The sequence below is a fragment of the Taurulus bubalis genome, assembly GCF_910589615.1.
Source record: "Taurulus bubalis genome assembly, chromosome: 4".
Lineage (NCBI taxonomy): Eukaryota > Metazoa > Chordata > Actinopteri > Perciformes > Cottidae > Taurulus > Taurulus bubalis.
This window is the reverse complement of record NC_136592.1, coordinates 29,574,930-29,594,383: the sequence shown is the minus strand read 5'-3', so window position 1 is coordinate 29,594,383 and position 19,454 is coordinate 29,574,930. Positions and strand designations below refer to the sequence as shown.

Sequence of the window (19,454 nt, the reverse complement as noted above, 5' to 3'; positions counted from 1 at the left end):
TTTAATTTTGTAGTACATTGTGTTGCACAAACATTTCTTAATATTCTTAATTTTAATTTCTTCTGAAATTAATGAATTATGGCTTACTGATTGTATACTCAACCCCCTGGCCAATGTATCTCATTTGGTTGTTTTTCTTTGTTTCATATTAGTGTGAAAATAAATAATTGGGTTCAGTAAGTATGCTCTTTGCAGGGATCGCTTGGTGCAGTGTTAACATATGAAGGTATGTTATATGAACCTTTTTCAATAATTTGCATGCAACAATTAATAAACAAATTATGTTATTAAGAAGAAGGCACATAAGACTCATACAAATAATTGTTTATTGGAGCGTAACTAAAATAGGTTCGTTCTGTAAATTATGCAAATTGCAAAGTTGTTTCAAATGGAGGCACCTCATTGTTCCAACCATGTACAATGGACACATCTAACAATAATGTTCAATGGTTGGAATAGATTGTATGAAACCACAGCAGGACAAGTCTAACCAATAAAATCACGATTCCAGCATTGATAGAAGATCCACCGTTCAATTGACATGAAGATAATCTTTATATATATATATATATATATATAAAAACCACGATCAGCGAGGAGGCTTCGGATCGTCAACAATAGGTTCAAATTTCATATGCAACCAGTTTAAGGAGATCACGCCCCCGCTGCCTTTCCCTCCCGATTACCTTGGTGCGCTCCGGCGGTGACGTCATCGCCTCCTCTCTCGTATCTTCCTCCTCCCACCACACTGAAATGCAGCTGCGCCATTGCTCCTTTGTCCATTGAAGAGAGCCGCGCGACTTGCATCGGAAACATACCGGGTCGTCCTGCAACTCGACCGCTTATTGTGCCGCAGTTTGAGACACCGGGTCGTCTACTGGGTTGCAGCATTGAACGAACGTAGCGGGGCGTTGTGGTTTAAACCGGCCGTACTGGTGCGTTACGAGCCAAGCGTTCAATTTTGACTCGAGCCCACAAAGGAAAAAAATCAAAATGGAAGACACTAAATACCTTCCGGAGCTGCTGGCTGAGAAAGACAGCTTGGATTCGTCTTTCACGCACGCAACCAAACTCATTTCTGCAGGTAAAGTGTTTTCTACCCGGTCGAATACAGACTCGCATTACGACGGCAGCATGGCGCGAGGCCTAGCCGCTTTTTGTGTGTGTGTGTGTGTGTGTGTGTGCGTGTGTGTGTACGCTTAAACCAGTCCACATCGGCCGGTGCAGGCCTGAACAATGGCGTAATGAACACGTGGTTGTTAGCGATGTGGGTCAATCTCTCTTGGTTGAAAACGTGCCATGTTTTTGTAAAAATATACCGAGCAGCAGCTCTTTTCAAAAGAATGTAAACGGCATACATGTTTTTAATGAATAAAATGATCGACGTGGAACAATAGCGCGTTCACACCACACATCCTTTTGCATCATCGACTCATTGTGGCATGGTGCTGTATACATTAAGGCTCATTATGGTCAGAAACACATTAATTGGCATTACATATATTTGCTATGCATCAATTTTTTTTTTTTTGTAATAACACAAGTATCGCGAGTTGGTCGTTTCCTCTGTGAATTCCACATGCTTCAAATCGTGTTTTTCTGGCCTGCAGAGATCGAGAGGATTCAGAAAGGCGACACTAAGAAGGAGCCAGAGAAGGAGACTTATCTGGACCTGTTTGCCACCAAGAATCTCAAACTGAAAGAGCGGGTTCTCATTCCTACCAAGCAGTACCCCAGGGTGAGCGGTTAATTCCTTCTTTCTCATCTAGTGCGTGGATGCTGTGTTTAGTGAATAAAGCCACAATTAACATAAAATATTAATAATAAATCCTCCGTCTGCTTGAAGCAACCCCTCTTCATCCAGCCGGGCGGTCCCAGAATTAGTCAATTCATGCGATCTGTGCCCCACTAACCTTGTTTCTGCATGATCAATTTTGCAGCATTCTGCTGATTTAGAGGAAGGGCTATTACAGCAGTGGCATGGGCCTGATTTTAATTTAGGATTGTACAACCTGCCGTGCATTCACATGGTTACCGGTAACATAATCAATGCTGCAAATTAACATGAAATGTCCCCTACAGGTCAACTTTGTTGGCAAGCTTTTGGGACCACAGGGCAGCACAATCAAGAGACTCCAGGAAGAGACTGGTGCAAAGATTTCCGTGCTTGGTAAAGGCTCCATGAGGGACAAGAATAAGGTATTTGTAAAAACGGTTTCCTGCACTATTCAAAGGATGTTACCTGGTATTAACCTCATGTTTTGTACGTTGATAATAATTTGCATTCCATCTAATTTTTTACAGGAGGAAGAGTTGAGGAAGGGTGGTGAGGCCAAATATGCTCATCTGTCCATGGAGCTTCATGTGTTCATTGAGGTGATGGCACCCATACCAGAGACCTATATGCGCATGGCTCATGCTATGGAGGAGGTCAAGAAGTTCCTTATCCCGGTATGTGCCCGAGGGAACCGTTAACACCCCAGTTACAGAAATGTCATTTTGTGTATGCATTACCCCAAGTATAATTAAATAAGGAATAATAACCAAGCGTTGTTCAATATGCTTCACTGTTTATTGTAATTAGTTTGATTTTATATGGGGATTAGTGCTAATTTTTTATCAATTTTCAGTTCATTGAAAAGGGAAGTCCTTTTAATCCTTGATTACATCAGACAATAATACTGTGGTAACATGCGATATAAGTAAATAATGACTACAGGTTTGAGGAAAGTATAAGGGCCTGGGCTGTCATTAACTGTTTTGGTCTCGTCTGTAGGAACCCGGAGAGCATGACCCGTACATGGATCCTCACTTCCTGAATGGATCCCAGGATGGCTCAGGCAGGGGGCGAGGCGGTCACCTTGGAAGAGGCAGAGGTGGACCACCTGGTGCTGGAGGACCACGGTAGGAGCCTGATTTCATGGCCATAACTAACATCTACAACAGCGCTTTGTAGCATCTGGAAACAATGTCATTAGTAAACGCACCTGTCACTTGTATTGCTGGTTTTAAGATTCTGTTGTTCACATTTTACAACCTGGTTGACATCCATAGGGGGCGAGGGATGCCACGTGGGGCTCCCAGAGGATCAATGCGTGGTGGAGGACCACGGGGGGGATTAGGGCGTGGCAACGGCCATAGAGGAGCACCATCAGGTAGGGGTGGACCACCGTCTGCTCCTAATAGAGGGGGCTCGGCTCCCCGCTCTAGACCACCTGCAGCAGGGGCTTCGAGGATGCTCCCCTCTGCAGCCATGTCTCACCAGGGTCCTCCCTCAGCATCACAGTCCAAATCTGATGGCTATGAGGACTATGTAAGTTGCTTACCTCCTGGTTTCTTTTCACATTACTTGTCTCTTGCTAGATCATTAGGTGCAATGTGTGTTCCTTTGGTTGCAATAGTTGTGACATGCTTGGTATTGTCTAACATAATATTTTCCTATTGTAGCCTGCTTATGAAGAACAGTATGCTGAGCCTGCCTATGAGGGATACGACAATTATTATAATCAGCAACCGGCACCTGCGTAAGTTAAAATCCAGTTGGTTGACTTTACCTGCCCACTAAATCTGAATACACACACAAATTGGAGCAGTACTATACTCACACTTCTTTACCACCCACAGAGATACTGAATATTATGATTATGGACACGGAGAGGCCCAGGAAACCCCGTATGAGCCTTATGGTAAGATAATAAAATTGCCCTTGACCTTTGTTACACACACACACCAGGGACATTTGTGGAGGACTGATTGGACGTCCTGTCTGCCTCACTAATGATTTGTTCCTGTGTTTCTCCTTTTAATCTTTGTAGCTCAAGATGAGTGGGACAACTCATGGTCCAGCTCCGGGGCTGGAGGCAAGACCGCCGCCCCCAGGCAGTCGAAGGGAACGTATAGAGAGCATCCCTATGGAAGATACTGAACGGCTACTGGTAGAGAGTTGCTATGGCAACTGTCTCCGATTGTAACTCACTGAACTTTTCAAAAGTAATTTCCCTCTCGTTTGTTCCCTTTTTTTATGGTTTTGTTTTTTTTGTTTTTTAAACTCGGTAGACGTTTTGTTGGATGTATAATAGAGTGCCAGAGGAGAAACATGAAGACGGGCTTTTTCGTTGTTTACCTGTTTCCATTTAATGTTTGTTTCAGTTGCGTAGTTGGCAGGTCCTAGTGACATAACCCTAACAAAGAAACTAGAGTACCGTTTTAATGAATTATCGTTTAAGTTAATTGCATCTGAACAAAATGTGACTGTGGCGATAAATTCTTCTCACGTAGGCTGCATTCTAAAAGTCCTTCATGACTGGACAAAAATGATTCACAATGCCTCAATGTAACTTCACTTTAACAGATTTAGTCACAAACTCAAATACAGCCCTGAGCCGTTTGATAAAAACAAACAAAAGTCTTATCTTATATTTGTTTCTACTGCAATACAAATCTAGTCTGGTGTGAAGTTATAGATTATCCTAAAATACTATTGAAATCCATTTGGCAAAGAGGAATGCTTTCTATTTTTGCCCCACTTTACAATTGATATATTGTGATCTGTCCGGACTATTACTTGCGAAATCAACGCTGATCGACTAATTCTTGTAAACTTGAAGGATTGACAATCCTTACTGTGTGAGAGGAAGGCAGCAGCCAACTCAATATTTTGTACATAACCTTAGGAAAACTGTGTATGCTTTTAAGCCGTACCGTCTCCAAAATGCATAATGCCTGTGTACCTTTGGCTAAATAGGATACTAAATATATCCCCAAATGTTTTTCTGCAGTGCGTGTTTCAATAAAGTTTCTAGTTTCTTTTTAATCAAACTAAACATGGTATTTTGCCTTTGTTGTACCAAAGGAATGCCTTCAGTTTGTGAAAGTGGTCCTCAGTGGTTTCTCAACAACGCTGATTAAGCTGTATGTATACACGTTAGCCTGACAAAAAAAAGCAGTGTAATGACATTGAGCTTATCCTCTTCGTCTGTTTTCAAAACTTATCTAAATGACACTTGTAATGTCGCCTTCAAAGACAATAAAATAAAGCTCATTCCTTGAGGTAATGTGCTGCCAAATACATGTTTTGAATTGAGAATGATGTAGTGCTTGAACATGGATTGTCATTAACCTTCAGTTAGTGTCTCTATTCAAGCTCTCAAGAGAGCAATGTATCTTCAGCCACTTGAAATAACGGAATTTCAACAGTATTTCAAATCAAGCTTGCAGGGATCTTACTTGACTTTGATGCAAAGTCATGCTGGCTGGTTTTTATAAAAGAAAAAAATCGCAGAGGAGAGGATTCTAAAAGCCTAAAGATCGCCACAAGAAGGTAAAACTAACCCCAACACTCATTTGTTAGATTTTTTTGTTTCGTTTTGTTTTCTGTGCAAAACATCAAGTAATGAAAGTCATCCAAAACATATCAAAAACATTGACGTACAAAATTATGCTATCTGTAGTTATTTCCGAGCAAAATAAGCCGTACAAAACAATCAGAAATGGTTGTGATGCAACTCTTGCTCAAATAAAACCAATAATGGTCCATTCATTTCACTCAATACTTACCAATTTCCATCTTGATAATTTCTGTAGAATGTAGATTAATGAAACTTAGTAGTTGCACTCAAAGCCTTAAAACTTCCCATTGGTGGACAAAACCTTTCAGCTTGAGTTGCATGATACTTTTGTAGTTTAAAGTTAGTTTTGCATGTGTGTTGTTCACTGTGCAAGAAGTCACTGGTGTGTCCAAGATCTCATTTCTGTTTCTCTTCTTAGGTTGTCAGAAAACTGTAGATGCATTTGACACATTGCACTCCAGTTTACCAGGCTTTTATGGTCAGTTGAGAAAATTCTGCATAATATTGTTGGCTTTGAGTTTTGCTGTTGATTATTAAAGTCTTCTGTCTTCAACAGGTCCATTGAAAGTTCCTGGAAAGAGGCCTTGCTGCGACTCTGAGGCTGACAGCTTCTTTGTCAATACTAACCCCTCGTGGGATTTGTAGTTGTTTTTAAAATACTTTTCATGAGGATGTGGAATTTTAATGTTTTTATTCAATGTGTCCAGATTTACATTATTTTTACCCAAGTAAACGGCCTTTTTATGGAAAAAAATAAAGTGTTTTTAAAAAAAGAGTACATTGTGTCTCCTGTTTATTTGACTGGTCATAAGTAGTCTGTCCATATTCAAGGCTGCACTGAGGTTTTGATAAGAAAAAGACATGTCTTGCTTCTCATTCTTGTCTTGAAATATATATATATATATATATGCATGAATCCTATTTTCTGTGTTGCCTGGTTTGGACTTAACTGTCACAGATTTACCAAAGACGAACTACTGTACATCTTCCTTGACTGCCTGAGATCCAACAGATTAACTGCCATTTAAGAAAAGAAGCTGTGTCTGGTATGACAGACAATGCTGTATTTTACACTGCATACTGTACCTTATCAGGAAAGAACTCTTAACACAGAATATCTTGTTTTCCAGTTCCCATACCTGAGCTTGTGGTTAGGATTTGTAAAGCGGGAGAAACCTGAGGCCTCTGGTGGTGCACTTGCACACCAGTGGACGGTAAGTGATCTAATCAAAATAAATGTATTTCTACATTTAAATGTCTAAAACCATTGTGAAAATATTAAATTCCACATGCCTTTCCCAGATTGTACATTTGTTAGTCAGTCAAAAGTAAGTCAATACAAATTCACAAAATTGACATTTTCTCCAATCATGTACACAAGTTGCACCAAACCAACAGAACTGTATACACACAGTTTATATTAAATCACATCTTTATTTCAGACATAGAACGGTTGCGTGGTTACAACGTATAACCGTGTAAGTACATGGTTACCGCACACGTTAGCGGTGTAATACCCCTTTAAGTGACTCTCCTCCCACAGGTCCAACAGATCCGCGCCCCCGTCTATCAGCGGCTAGTTTCACATCAACAATGACTGCCTTCGCTGATTTCGATGGAAAACACGCCAGTATTTCAAATAATATTTTGAAGATTTACTGCGTCTGACTTATTGTTGATGCCCCCGAACAGCTCGTAGCGCCGGTAGCGGAGCCACTGGTGAGTTAATGTACTTGTCTGGTGCGGTAGCTCGGTTAGCTAGCTAGCTAGCTAGTCAGAGGTACTGCTAACTTAGGCCTCAAATCTTTTATTTAATCAAGCGTGGTCTTGGCGGACAGACCGAGTCCGTCGCCCGTTGAACGGGGGTCCACGTTGGGTTGGCCCTCTGCCTCGTGTCTCGCACTGACACGGCTCACGTGAACTCTGTGACCGGGTAGAGAGCAGATTGTGTTGCAGCTTCGCTAGCTTGTAATGTCAGCTTCCGCAATAAAGAACTTGCCCCATATAAAGAGATGCTATGCAGCTGTCTCTAACTTGTTCAACGGTCAGATAGCTAATCGTGCGTGATTTACGAGGGACATTTTTTTTTGTGCACATCTACATAGACCCTGCACGTGCTTAGATTTGCCACGAAGCCTTAAACTTGCAGATATGTGTTTATGTTGTGTTTGTTATGAATGTGCACCACTCCTTATTGTCAACTCTGTGACTAATCCAATCACTGAGCGAAATATAACTTCACCAGCAACTGAGGCTCCTCCAGGGGACTTCTATCCTACGTGATACATGTCGCGGACTGATTTAAATCACTTCCACCCCATTGGTCAATACATGTTATTCCGCATTTTGTCATTCTAGATCGGCCTTCTCGACCACAGTGACCCGCCTCCTTGTGAACAGATACAAGCACAAGGAGAGAAATTGTAAGAAATCCAGTCTTGTAGCTGGGAGAAGTGAGCCGTGGGTGTGTCTGCGATGGCTGGTGGAAGGAGAGGGGCGAACCGTACCACCTACTGCAGACCTCCACTGAGCAATGAACCGGGCTCGGTCAGCAACGGGAACCATTCCACCAGCTCCCCGGTCACAGGGGTGCGATCCCGGACAAGGTGAGCTCTGATATACGTGTTAAGAAGTGACCGTTGCAGCCTTGGAGTCTTGATGGACTGCCACTGTCCCACTCCAGTGGTACCATGTTATCACAGAGTGATGTAGGCATCCTAATACATTTCATTTAGCTGACACTTTTATCCAAAGCGACTTCCAATAAGTGCATTCAACCATGAATACAATCTCAGAACCAACAAGACTCGAGAAAGTACAATTTCTTCAAGAAGGCCAAACTACAAAGTGCTATAATTAAGTGCCATTTAAATGCTACTAACGTGCACTAATACAACTTTAGTTTTGTCTGCAGGAATGGTTCGGGGACATGCATGTCCAATCCCCCGCTGGCTGCGCAGACAGTTGTTCCTCTGAAACACTGTAAGATCCCAGAGTTGTCTGTGGATCGCAACGTGCTGTTCGAGCTCCATCTTTTCTTCTGTCACCTCATCGCCCTGTTTGTCCATTACGTCAACATCTACAAGACTGTGTGGTGGTACCCCCCATCGCACCCTCCCTCACACACATCGCTGGTGAGCACTCAGTGGTCAGCTATTGACTGATGATTGTGTTTATGTTGGTTATCTGTGTTATTTTTAGTTGTCGTTCCTGTGTCTCTGTTTGGAAATTTGCAAGTGGGAGAAATAATCCTGAATCCATCTCATCATTTACAGAACTTTCACCTTATTGATTATAACATGCTGGTGTTCACAGTCATCATACTGGCAAGGAGGTTAATTGCAGCAATTGTTAAAGAGGTAAGAGTTACATTTTTGGCTTCAACCTTTTTAAAATGTAGGTTTTCACCCCTCACATGTGTCGCTATATGCTTCAATATGAGATGGCACAAGTCATGTCACTCTGTATTTGATGCAACGGTTTGAAGTAAATAAATACTACAGATGTATGTGCTTTCTCTCACATCTTTGATTCTGTTCTGCTTTGAATAAAAATCGAATGGCAAAATTGTATCAATGCGACTATTCTGTCTCCCTCCATCTGTCCCCAGGCATCACAGAGTGGGAAACTATCCTTCCCTCATTCGATCTTTCTGGTGATGGCTCGGTTTGCTGTGCTAACACTGACGGGCTGGAGCCTGTGTCGCTCCCTTATTTACCTCTTCAGGACCTACTCTGTCCTCAGCCTGCTCTTCCTCTGCTACCCGTGAGTAAACACAAGGGGAACAAAGAGGGTCGTACTCAATTGACAGAAAATACTTTTGGTGTTTTCCATGTTGTCCACACTCGTTATAAAAGCCGCAATGCATTTGCATGTATTTCGTAGTTCATAGGTTCCTGCTGATGTCTCTGCGTTCATCTTTTCCCCATCTTTCATGAGCTGGATTGGATGTCAAATGTGTTTAAAACAGTTTTTGCTGAAACAAGCTGTATACATGGCTGGCAAAGAAACTGGGCTCACTTAAAAGTAGTCTGCACTGAGGAGGATTGAATGATTGGAGTGATCTGTTTGTTGTCTCCTGAGCACTCTTGTGAAGAGTTGAAGCACTGCTTTGTAACATCCGGTTTATTGCATATTAATAACATTATGTCTTTGCTTGCAAACACTTTGGCCTTAGCATTTCACCTAACAAGCAGTGATGTGCAGAAGGTAGTCAAGTTTCATGACGTGGTACGATATCGTTTTTTTTAACTGAAACCACAAAGATATTTGGTGCCATATTTATACCAACGGCTGTGTGCCAAATGTTTGTTTTCACTGTGAGAGTCTTTGCTCAGCCACCCTGGCAGTGTGGATGCAAGGCTTTAGGTATTGTAAAAGTAAGCTGTTGTTCTCCCGCAGATTCGGGATGTATATTCCATTCTTCCGGCTGAGCTGTGACTTCCGGCGAGCAGGTCTGCTCTCCCCCGTTGCCAGCATCGGCTCCAAGGAGGTAGGCAGCATGGGCCGGGGCCGGGACTACCTGACTGTGCTGAAGGAGACGTGGAAGCAGCACACCAGCCAGCTGTACGGCGTCCAGGCCATGCCGACTCATGCCTGCTGCCTCTCGCCGGATCTCATCCGCAAGGAGGTGGAGTACCTGAAGATGGACTTCAACTGGAGGATGAAGGAGGTGCTGGTGAGCTCGATGCTCAGTGCTTACTATGTGGCCTTTGTTCCTGTCTGGTTTGTCAAGGTAAGAAACTGTCTGAATTGTAACTTTTTACAGGTTAATAATAATATGCTTTAATATCACTTCTTTTTTCTCTCTCGCCCGTATATATTTTTTATCTCAGAGTACACAGTATGTGGATAAGCGGTGGTCTTGTGAGCTGTTCATTCTGGTGTCCGTCAGTACGTCAGTCATCCTCATGAGGCACCTGTTGCCACCTCGATACTGTGACCTGCTTCACAAGGCGGCAGCTCACCTGGGCTGCTGGCAGAAAGTAGACCCCTCGCTTTGCTCCAACGTTCTTCAGCACATGTATGTACCACTCCTGGTGTATCACTGGGCTCTAGCTCCATTTCGACAAGTTTGATTCAAATCCTAATTACATTCTGCTGTCTCTCTTTGCCCAGATGGACAGAAGAGTACATGTGGCCACAGGGAGTCCTGGTCAAACATAATAAGAACGTCTACAAGGCAATGGGTCACTACAATGTGGCCGTTCCGTCAGACGTGTCCCATTATCGCTTCTATGTGAGTATTCCTAAATGAACAGTTCCTGTAGACACTAGACACCACATATCTCCTGTACTGCCTGTTTTATAAAATATATGCAGTATTATAAAAAGGCAGCTACTTACACATACTTGGTCTGATGACTGCTTCCTGTCTCTCTCCCTCGCCTTAGTTCTTCTTCAACAAGCCTTTACGAATATTGAACATACTCATCATCCTGGAAGGTGCCATGATATTCTACCAGCTCTACTCGTTGATATGTTCAGAAAAGTGGCATCAGACGATATCACTGGCTCTGATTCTCTTCAGCAACTACTACGCCTTCTTCAAGCTGCTCAGAGACAGAATAGTCCTAGGGAAGGCATACTCGTACTCAAACAGCTCATCAGACCAGAAAGTCAGTTAGATTTTAGTTATTATTGTTCACATTCACTTTGGAACAACAAAAACATGCCTAAGAGCTCTGTATTTTTTCTACAAACTGCATTTTGTGTCATGTTTCTGTTCTGATCTGCCATAATAAAAAGACATATTTTTGTATTACTTTAAAGGTTTGTTTTATTTTTATTTGATTTATTTATCCTGATATCTGTTTCATTTTGACCAGAATGAACCTCTGTGCATTAAAGATTAAACTTAAAATGTTATATATTTCTCAGCCAATAGATGTACATTTTGGTTGACAGGTTGCACTAACTTATTTTTGTATGTTTTAATTAAATTAAATATTTTTATTTGGCTATTGAAACTGTATGGAAGCAAAGCTTGTTAATGGAATCCAAGATTCATATTTTTTGAGTGTTTATTACATTTAATTTAATTTAGCTGACACTTTTATCCAAAGCCATGTATAGTAATTAAGGAGCAGTGACCTGCTGTGAAGCGCCCGGGGGTTCAGTGTCTTGCTCAAGACGGAGAAAAGAAAAGAGAGAAGCAGAAAAGAAAGATAGCAAGAAGGAGAAACGAAAGGTAGGTAATGTGTGTCTGTGTGGGATTTTTTTCCTTTACAGGAGGATTGAGAAATGAAAATATGGATATAGAAATTGTAAATCTGCAATGGTTTAAGGTAAATATATATATTTATATATATATATATATATATATATAGTCTATGCATGGTAATATGGCAATTTATAGATTTAATCAACCTTATTAAGACATTTAAAACTAATTTAAAGACGAGGAAGTGGACCCAGGAGGCCACGGTGATGGCCTCATGCTCACTGAACCTGATGTACAAGGCCCCCCCATCCGCCCGAAGTGTACTACCACCAACATCTTGATTGTTTTGTTGAATATTGTTTCCAGTTTAAAAATCCCTTTAATAATGACAGTGGTGCTCTACCCTTCATTTTTAATGACCCAAATAATGTGCATGGACGTAGTACTGAACACAGTTTCACTGGTATTTATATAATTTGTATTAATTTAGTTGGACCTTTTTTGCGTGTCCTGTATTTTATCCCCTGAAGACGGAGGGCTTTTTCACGCTCCATACTTTTCCCCCAAAAGGCAGACCAACGTTCTATCCAGGGGCGTTTCTAGGATTGAAAGAAAGGGGGGGGGGGGGGGGGGGGGCTTAGCCCCTATGTAAGTGGCATCTTTGCGTGCGCAACATGTAGTTTTGCTTGCATACATTCAGTATATGATAACACAAGAGACAGAATGTCAGGGTCATAGTGAACACAAATATGACCGTTCTCAAATAAGAGAGAAATACTTTTCCTGCTTGTAAAGGAAAGACGGATAAAGTAGCTTTCATATCAGCGTCACTCCCAAATCCAATGGATGGAGAATGGACCTGACTGTCAACTTTTGAGTTGTTTACTTGTTTTATTTTGAGCAGAAGGGAATAAGATTTTGATCAACATTTACATCTAGTTTGTTGTCCGTGTAGTTTTTACACAACAGTCGTATTTTATGCTCATTTGGACACTATCACTGAGATAAAGATGAACTAGTTCAGTGTCAAATGTAACATTCAATAGAAAAAATACATGAATAACAACAATAAAATAAAAACATTTCAAGTACATCTTGATTATCGAATGATAAATATTGTATGATGGGCTGAAATGGAAGACACCCAATGCATTCACTGTAGCAGACCCCAGCCGGACGATGGTAAAAGCGTACTGATGATTTCAGAGTCAGCTTGATTGATGAACATAAGTTTATTCCTTCCTCCTTTATTCTCAATCCATATGTCCCAAAATCAACGTAAGAGCTATGGAACACATAAAATAAAAATGAGCTCTTATGAGTGTGAAAAAGTTAGCTAACATTAGCACCTTATTACATACATGCAATTACACATTGACAGGTTAACTAAAACAAAGTCACAAAACATATAATAAAAACCCAATAAAACACAAAGTACCTTGTTCCCGTTCCAGATAGGTGCTTGGCCGTTCCTACATTGTCTTTTCTACGTCAGACACCGTTACCTTCATTATACACTGTCATTTTGACCTGCTTCTAAAACGGAGTCAAGTTACTAAATTGACATGTACTTCCGGTCCAGTCCTTCAAAAAAAAAAAAGGACCCACAACATACAAAGACACTTACAAAATAAAAGCTTGCAGAAAATAATCACCCTATCAAAAGAACCTCTTCAGGGTCAATTACATTCACTATAATCAAGTCAAACTAGGATCGTAATCTACAGAGAAAGCCACTATCGGACTAGATCCAGGAAGCATTAGAGGCAGATAAAAGAAACACACAAAAATAGCTAGCTTAGAGTGAACATAGCCCACTACAGTATTCCCTCCAAGTAAACCAGTTTACTTATAGCTAAACTCCTTGGTATAGTTTACGTTGAGCTAAACTCCTTGGTATAGTTTACGTTGAGCTAAACTCCTTGGTATAGTTTACTTGGAGCTAAACTCCTTGGTATAGTTTACGTTGAGCTAAACTCCTTGGTATAGTTTCCTTGGAGATAAATTCCTTGGTATAGTTTACTTGGAGCTAAACTCCTTGGTATAGTCCTGCTGTGGTTGACGAGAGACGTTACTTGGCAGTGAGAAAGCCAGCGCAGCAGCCTCCCCAAGATATTAGTGCCCTATGGTTAAGTATGATGATCGGCTATTGGATTGTAATTTGAAGAGGGAGAAAACAAACAAACCAGAACACACGCACATATGTAGCATGCCCCCCTAAAAGAGGCCTCACGACGCCCCTGGTTCTATCAATGATGTGTCATGCTATTCAACATTTTATATGAATTGACTGATTGTATATCCCTTTAAGGATGTAAGAAACACGATGAATCCGCTGATGTTTGGCCAGTGACTGACATGAGAAGAGTTTAACAAAACATCCAGCAGGTGGTGGATACACTCACATGGAAATTACGGAGCTTTTATTGCATAGTTTGGAGATGTTGAAGCGTGATGTCTTATTGTGAAGGACAGAACTACGGTCCCGGATGTGTTGACAGCGTTGATGGTCATTTTGGTGACCTGGATAGAAGCTAGTCAGTAGCGCACGGCTAATGTACCGGCGTTAGCGTCCTTTTACCGGCTCTAGTAAAGGCAAAGCTAACTCTAATAATTAAAACGATATTAGCTTGAAAGGTAATAAGTTAAGGTTTAGTTTAACGCCATTAAATTTGCTGAAAACGGACGCTAACCGAAGTGCTAACGCCGGATTTGGACGTGCATCATCTGCGCGTCTCCGAGTCAGAACGGCGGCTTGGTCACGTGACACGAGGATGACGTGCTGGTTGCGCAATATTTACGTTGTTTATTTCTGAATAGACACAGATAAATATAGTTCCACGTTCTATGCTATCGGGCCACACGGTGGCTGAGTGGTTAAACACAACAGCCTGGCATACATGAGGTCTCGGGTTCGACGACTCCCTCTGGTGAGTCCGTCAAATTTGACTCCAACTCGGTTGAGAGTTGTGAGTTGTCGACCCCGCCCCCCCCCGTGTATGTGTGAGTTGCATTGATCTCCCCGTGTGAGCGTGGGTTTCCTCGCAAGGTTCCTCCCACACTCCAAAACAATGAATGGTGCCTATGGTTGCTAGCATCTAGGCTGGTTAGTGTGCATCCATAGGTAACAGGTATGTATAGGAAGGTATAGGTAGAGAGTATAGGCTAGAGGGTATAGGTCACATATATGCTATACTGCATAGAATATAGCATATATCCCCCGTTAAAACCAGGGGATATATGCTATTGTTGTTTTTTTTGTTGTTGTTTTTAAACAGAGTCAACCAAAGTTCAGAGAGAAAAAAAAGACAGAAAGCACAAAATATAAATAAAAAGCGCAACATATAAATAAAAAAGAGAACACTACGGCACACACTCTGATTGTGTAATTACAAACCTATATCATAGGCAATGCATGTCGTTACCTTTCTCATGGCATTTTTGTTAGAACAGCCTTTCAGAGTTTATTTCAAACTCTTTGTAAAAAAAAACCTAGATCAAAGACACAGGTAAATATAACTAAATGTATGGTTTAGAATCCAACGCAGATTAAAGGTTTAAACTTTAGATACACGTATACTTCCATCTACTGGTAGAAAGGGTAAACTCTTTTTTACCTTGAGTTAATTTATTGTCAGCTATTACATTCTTATTTTTATGGGTTGCTTTAACTATGTTTTGATCGGTTTTATTTGTTTTTACCATATGTGTGTCACTTTGAGATTCTTTTGAAGGAAGGGTTTAACAAAACAAAAATGACTGACTACATTACATGCTTAAAATCCTTCTATTGGCTTTTATTTTGACAGACTCGTACTTCCGAGTCGCCTTCAAAAGAAAAAACAGAAGAAGGCTTGTTTTTTTAGCTCGGTTCTCTCGTATTTTCTTTTTTGGATTCAGGCGAAAAAAAAGAAAAAAAACAGTTGTGCTTTTCCGTTTTGGGTTTCAAACCAAAACCCCCCATAAAAAACATGGTATTTCTGTATTTTCGTTTTTTGGACTAAACACCAAAATCGTACACGGATGGACCGTGATACGTACCCAGGTTAGGATGTTCGCCGCACCTGTACGGCATGAAGAGTAAACAGTGACGTGCAGCCTGGCGCCTCCTCTCCGCGCGCACACCCGGCGGGGGAGGACTGTCCCTTTAAGACGGACAAAACAAAACCGCTCCGCAAGAGCCGAGCGCATCGATGCCGCGCTTTATCTATCGATCAGTGATTACCAGCGATTGACTCCTGCGTTACAGCGGGGACAATTCAGCAGCAACACCGTGTGTTTATAGAGATTAGTCCCGATGAGGTGTACATAGACGCTTTTATATGGCGGGAGGAGAAATTTGACTCTTCGCTCAGCCGGTTTGCTTTCTGGTGCGTAATTGATTCGGTAAGTCGTATTCGTGTCACTCGTAGATGATAATTATCTGCTTTACGCGTCCTCTCTCTCACTAAATGTAACGCTATAGCGAAGCAAACTGCGGTCTCCATGTCGTGCTGAACGCAGCGTTTCTCCAGGGTTAATATAATCCAAGTAAATAAGGATTTCATTGTGTAAAGTTGCCATTGTGTTTTACTGTAGTGGCCATCTTTGGATTCTAACGATACTTTGAACGGAGGCAGACGCACCAGTGTAACAGCTGTTGTAACAGTGCTCGTCGCATAGTAATGGGATGACAATAAACAACCACTCTGCTGCTGTAGGCACTAACATCACTGAGCCGAATATACAATACAGATAAGTGAACAGACGAGGGACCATTATAATCCAATAGTCCATTTTAATTGCTAGTAAAATATTAGAATTTATTGCAGGGCTATTCCATTTAGTTGGGCCATTTTCGCATGTAAAATGTGTTTTCTTTCTGGTCACAAACTGGGTGTAAACACTACCTACCGTAGGGAAATCTCAATAATAATGCAGCGTATTGATTTTCCCCTTCAGCCAATTGTCTGAAAGCTGGGATCATGTTTCCCTTCTGTGCAGTTCAGCTATTTGAGTAGTGCAGATCAAAACAAAGCCTCTGCAGTGTAGCTTGTTTAGGCTTCTTGATCATTTTTTGTAGCATATAATCGTTTTGTTAGTTTGGAAAATGTCTGAGGCTGTTCTAAAAATATCTTTCTAGGCCTCTCTCTCTCTCTTTCTGTTTCTCTCCTCTCCTCTCCACACCAGGGAAGCATTAGAAGAAAGTCAGAAAATGTCATCTAAATGCAATCACTTAATGTTCCTCACTGTAGCACCGCGTTACCACTGATGATTTAGATTGCTCTGTGACAAATATATATGGTTGCGATGACCTCGGGACGTTGCTAACTTTCTTTCGCAGAGCGGAGAACCCTGGGCTGCAGCACTAGTTTTGGCACAGTCTCCACAGAGCCCTTTCCTCAGGGAGGGGGAAGGCTGCAGGTTTTCAACTTCCTACCTTTTTGTATTTTCAGGGCGTCCTGTACACCGGCCAGGCAGTGCGCCCTCACCTGACCCCAGAGTGCTTCACTCGAGAGATCAATGATAATGGAAGACAAACGCAAGAAGCGGAGCCCAAAGGTGTCTCTCCCCCAGCCCCCTCCTCCCCCCATCAACCCCCGCAAACTCTCCGTCCTGCCTGCCAGCAAAAGTGCCACCTTCTCTCTCGGCCTGCCGCAGCCCCCCTCCCCCAAGAACCGAGGCAAGTTTAAGAGGTCCATCGGAGCGCCAGGACAGCCCAAAGAGGTGTTCGCAGCTGTCGTCGCTCCACCGAAGACCACCAGGTTTGTGTCGCACTGTAACGGGGCGATCCATTAGTAGTTATGAACAGCTGCTGCTGTTTTAATTTTTTTTTGTCCCATCATCTCATTCATCTTCAAACAGATGACTGACTGAAATGGCTCACCTGAGATCACATACAGTGAGCAGTTTCTCCACCACAGCTACATCTGAGTATAGTAGAACAAGTCTATGTGCTCTTTAAAAGTCCCTTAGAAATAGATACAGTACACTCACTCTGCATTGACATTTTAAAATACAGGGGAAAGTCCACTTGAGTAATATTACGACAGAAAAAAAATGACTGGTGATTGTGAAACTAAATGCTAAACAAACAGGATTGTGATTTACAAGAACATATTAGGTGTGATCGTGACATTTCTGTTTTTTTTTCTTCCCTCAGGCCCCACAAGGAGAAGCCCAGGGCCCCCCAGCCTGCAGGGCCCAGTCGAGTAGTCCAGTCTTCCCCCCTGCAGCACTCGTTTCTCACGGATGTCTCAGACGTGAGAGAGATGGAGGGAGGCCTCCTCAACCTACTCAATGACTTCCACTCAGGCAAACTACAGGCTTTCGGTAAGATAACCTTGACTAGAGAGGCCACCCAGGTAATACTCGGTTACGGACGGAAAATAAAGCCAGTTGAAAAGTGTTTTTTGTTCCACGAATCAAACTGAAATTAGATAGTTGTGGGGCTATTTTTACACTTCTGGTGCCATGGAAATACAAGACTTTGCTGTAATCCTGAGGAAAGTTACACTCGTCTGGTTTTCTAGGTAAGGTGTGCTCCTTTGAGCAACTGGAGCATGTGCGTGAGATGCAGGAGAAGCTGGCACGACTGCACTTCAGCCTCGACAGCCACGTGGAGGAGCTTTCAGAGGACCAGAGGAAGTGTGCCTCCGACCACAACCTGGAGCACCTGCTTTGCAACGTAAGCACAAACCACAGAAACAAAGGTCACGCTCATCTGTGTGTGATACACAGTCTGTTTACCAGGCCATAAAGGTGTATGCATTTTTTTTTTTGCACCTCTTTCTTGCACTTTTTTCCCATGCCAAAACTGTTCCCTAAATTACAAGAAATTGTGTTCCATTATCATCTGTCATGGTGGACATTTACTCTACATCAGTACATCTCTCTTATTTATATTTCTCCAATTTCTTAAATGCACGTTGATGGAGCATCATCAAGGCATATCCCAGCTTATTCCACATATTTAGTTTTTAGTCTCAACTCTGGCCACTTAATTTACCCTTCAAAAACAATAATTTAATTAAAACCATTTTTTGTTGTTCTTTTAAAGAGCCTCAGAGAAAGACATTAATCACACTTATGCAGTGTTAACAAGTCAAGGTCATGACATTCAGGATATCAAAAGCACCAAACCTACTTTCTTTCTTCCTTCCTTTCACGCTGTGAACCTTTCATTAAAGCAGATATGCCGGTCTGAGATTAGTCATGTAAGCAGTGTGGAAATTATTGAACGCACTGCTGAGTTTCTCGTATGTGTTAAAAGTACAAACGGCTTAGTGTAGTCTAAGAATTCCTTGATGGTGTCTATTGTTAGCCTGTCGTGTGGCGCTGGCTACCCACGCTTGTGGCCGCTGTGTTCGCTGAGGGGAAGTTGCGGTGCCGCGTGTGAGGGAGGTGAGAAAAGGCCCTCGGCTCGTCACGGAGACGGCTGCCTGGAATCCTCGCTAGCTGTAGCGGCGGAGGACAATTGTGCCTCCGAGCAGAAGGGCTGTGAAGGGACTCTCCTGTGTGGATAAGAAGAGAAGTTGACCAGCTTGCTTTTGTAAACATGGTCTGACGATGGGAGTTTATTCAAATATTGACGTGACACACACACACACACACACACACTGTTATGTAACATGATCAGTTCATGATTAATCCCCCCTGTACTATGACACCATGCTCTAATTTTGGCTGTTTTTATTTTCCTCTCACCCCTTTGTCCGTTTGTTCCTGCAGCTGGAGGAGCTCAGCACCTCGATGTATCCTTTTCCTCACATGTTCATTGATGGGAATCGGTGGTTTTTAATAATCTATTTTCACTTCAGGGTTTTGTCTGTGTGAATCCTTAATGTGTTCAGACAAAAGCTCCACCTGGCTGAGAACCAGGACCTGCCCAAGACATCTGCTCCCTGACTCAGTGAGGTGCGGAGGACGGCGACCACACACACTCATCTTCTCCCAACATCGAT

The 19,454-nt window shown here is 42.2% G+C and overlaps 3 protein-coding genes across 5 annotated transcripts in view; all 3 read left to right on the top strand.

Moving 5' to 3' along the window:
- The first annotated feature begins 813 nt into the window (after nucleotides 1-813).
- khdrbs1a (KH domain containing, RNA binding, signal transduction associated 1a) lies at nucleotides 814-6,081 on the top strand. 2 transcript variants are annotated; one of them, XM_079216551.1, is made up of 11 exons: nucleotides 814-1,084; nucleotides 1,611-1,738; nucleotides 2,083-2,199; nucleotides 2,305-2,451; nucleotides 2,777-2,904; nucleotides 3,055-3,313; nucleotides 3,448-3,524; nucleotides 3,625-3,686; nucleotides 3,816-3,990; nucleotides 5,767-5,826; nucleotides 5,905-6,081. In XM_079216551.1, the coding sequence occupies exons 1-9, from the start codon at nucleotides 994-996 to the stop codon at nucleotides 3,923-3,925; spliced, it is 1,119 nt and encodes a 372-aa protein (XP_079072677.1). In that variant the 5' UTR covers nucleotides 814-993; the 3' UTR covers nucleotides 3,926-3,990; nucleotides 5,767-5,826; nucleotides 5,905-6,081. The 2 variants fall into 2 exon arrangements, with proteins under 2 accessions (XP_079072677.1, XP_079072676.1); XM_079216550.1 differs by having other exon boundaries at nucleotides 3,816-5,826.
- A 1,742-nt stretch (nucleotides 6,082-7,823) lies between these two features.
- Nucleotides 7,824-11,090, top strand: tmem39b (transmembrane protein 39B; the record flags this gene model as incomplete). Of its 2 annotated transcripts, none has more annotated exons than XM_079217093.1 (8): nucleotides 7,824-7,954; nucleotides 8,263-8,482; nucleotides 8,624-8,707; nucleotides 8,959-9,113; nucleotides 9,750-10,083; nucleotides 10,184-10,371; nucleotides 10,467-10,587; nucleotides 10,742-11,090. In XM_079217093.1, 8 exons carry the CDS (start codon nucleotides 7,824-7,826, stop codon nucleotides 10,973-10,975), a joined length of 1,467 nt encoding a protein of 488 aa, XP_079073219.1. In that variant the 3' UTR covers nucleotides 10,976-11,090. The 2 variants fall into 2 exon arrangements, with proteins under 2 accessions (XP_079073219.1, XP_079073220.1); XM_079217094.1 differs by having other exon boundaries at nucleotides 8,251-8,482.
- A 5,923-nt stretch (nucleotides 11,091-17,013) lies between these two features.
- Nucleotides 17,014-19,454, top strand: part of ccdc28b (coiled-coil domain containing 28B) — a gene marked incomplete at its 5' end in the record, with an annotated part of 3,700 nt that continues 1,259 nt past the window's right edge. The window contains 5 exons of the mRNA XM_079216979.1: nucleotides 17,014-17,255; nucleotides 17,654-17,823; nucleotides 18,024-18,178; nucleotides 19,222-19,244; nucleotides 19,344-19,454. The exon at nucleotides 19,344-19,454 is cut by the window's right edge and continues 1,259 nt beyond it. Of these exons, the coding sequence (XP_079073105.1) occupies nucleotides 17,014-17,255; nucleotides 17,654-17,823; nucleotides 18,024-18,178; nucleotides 19,222-19,244; nucleotides 19,344-19,398 (645 nt within the window). The 3' untranslated portion in view covers nucleotides 19,399-19,454. The remainder of the gene's footprint in view (nucleotides 17,256-17,653; nucleotides 17,824-18,023; nucleotides 18,179-19,221; nucleotides 19,245-19,343) is intronic.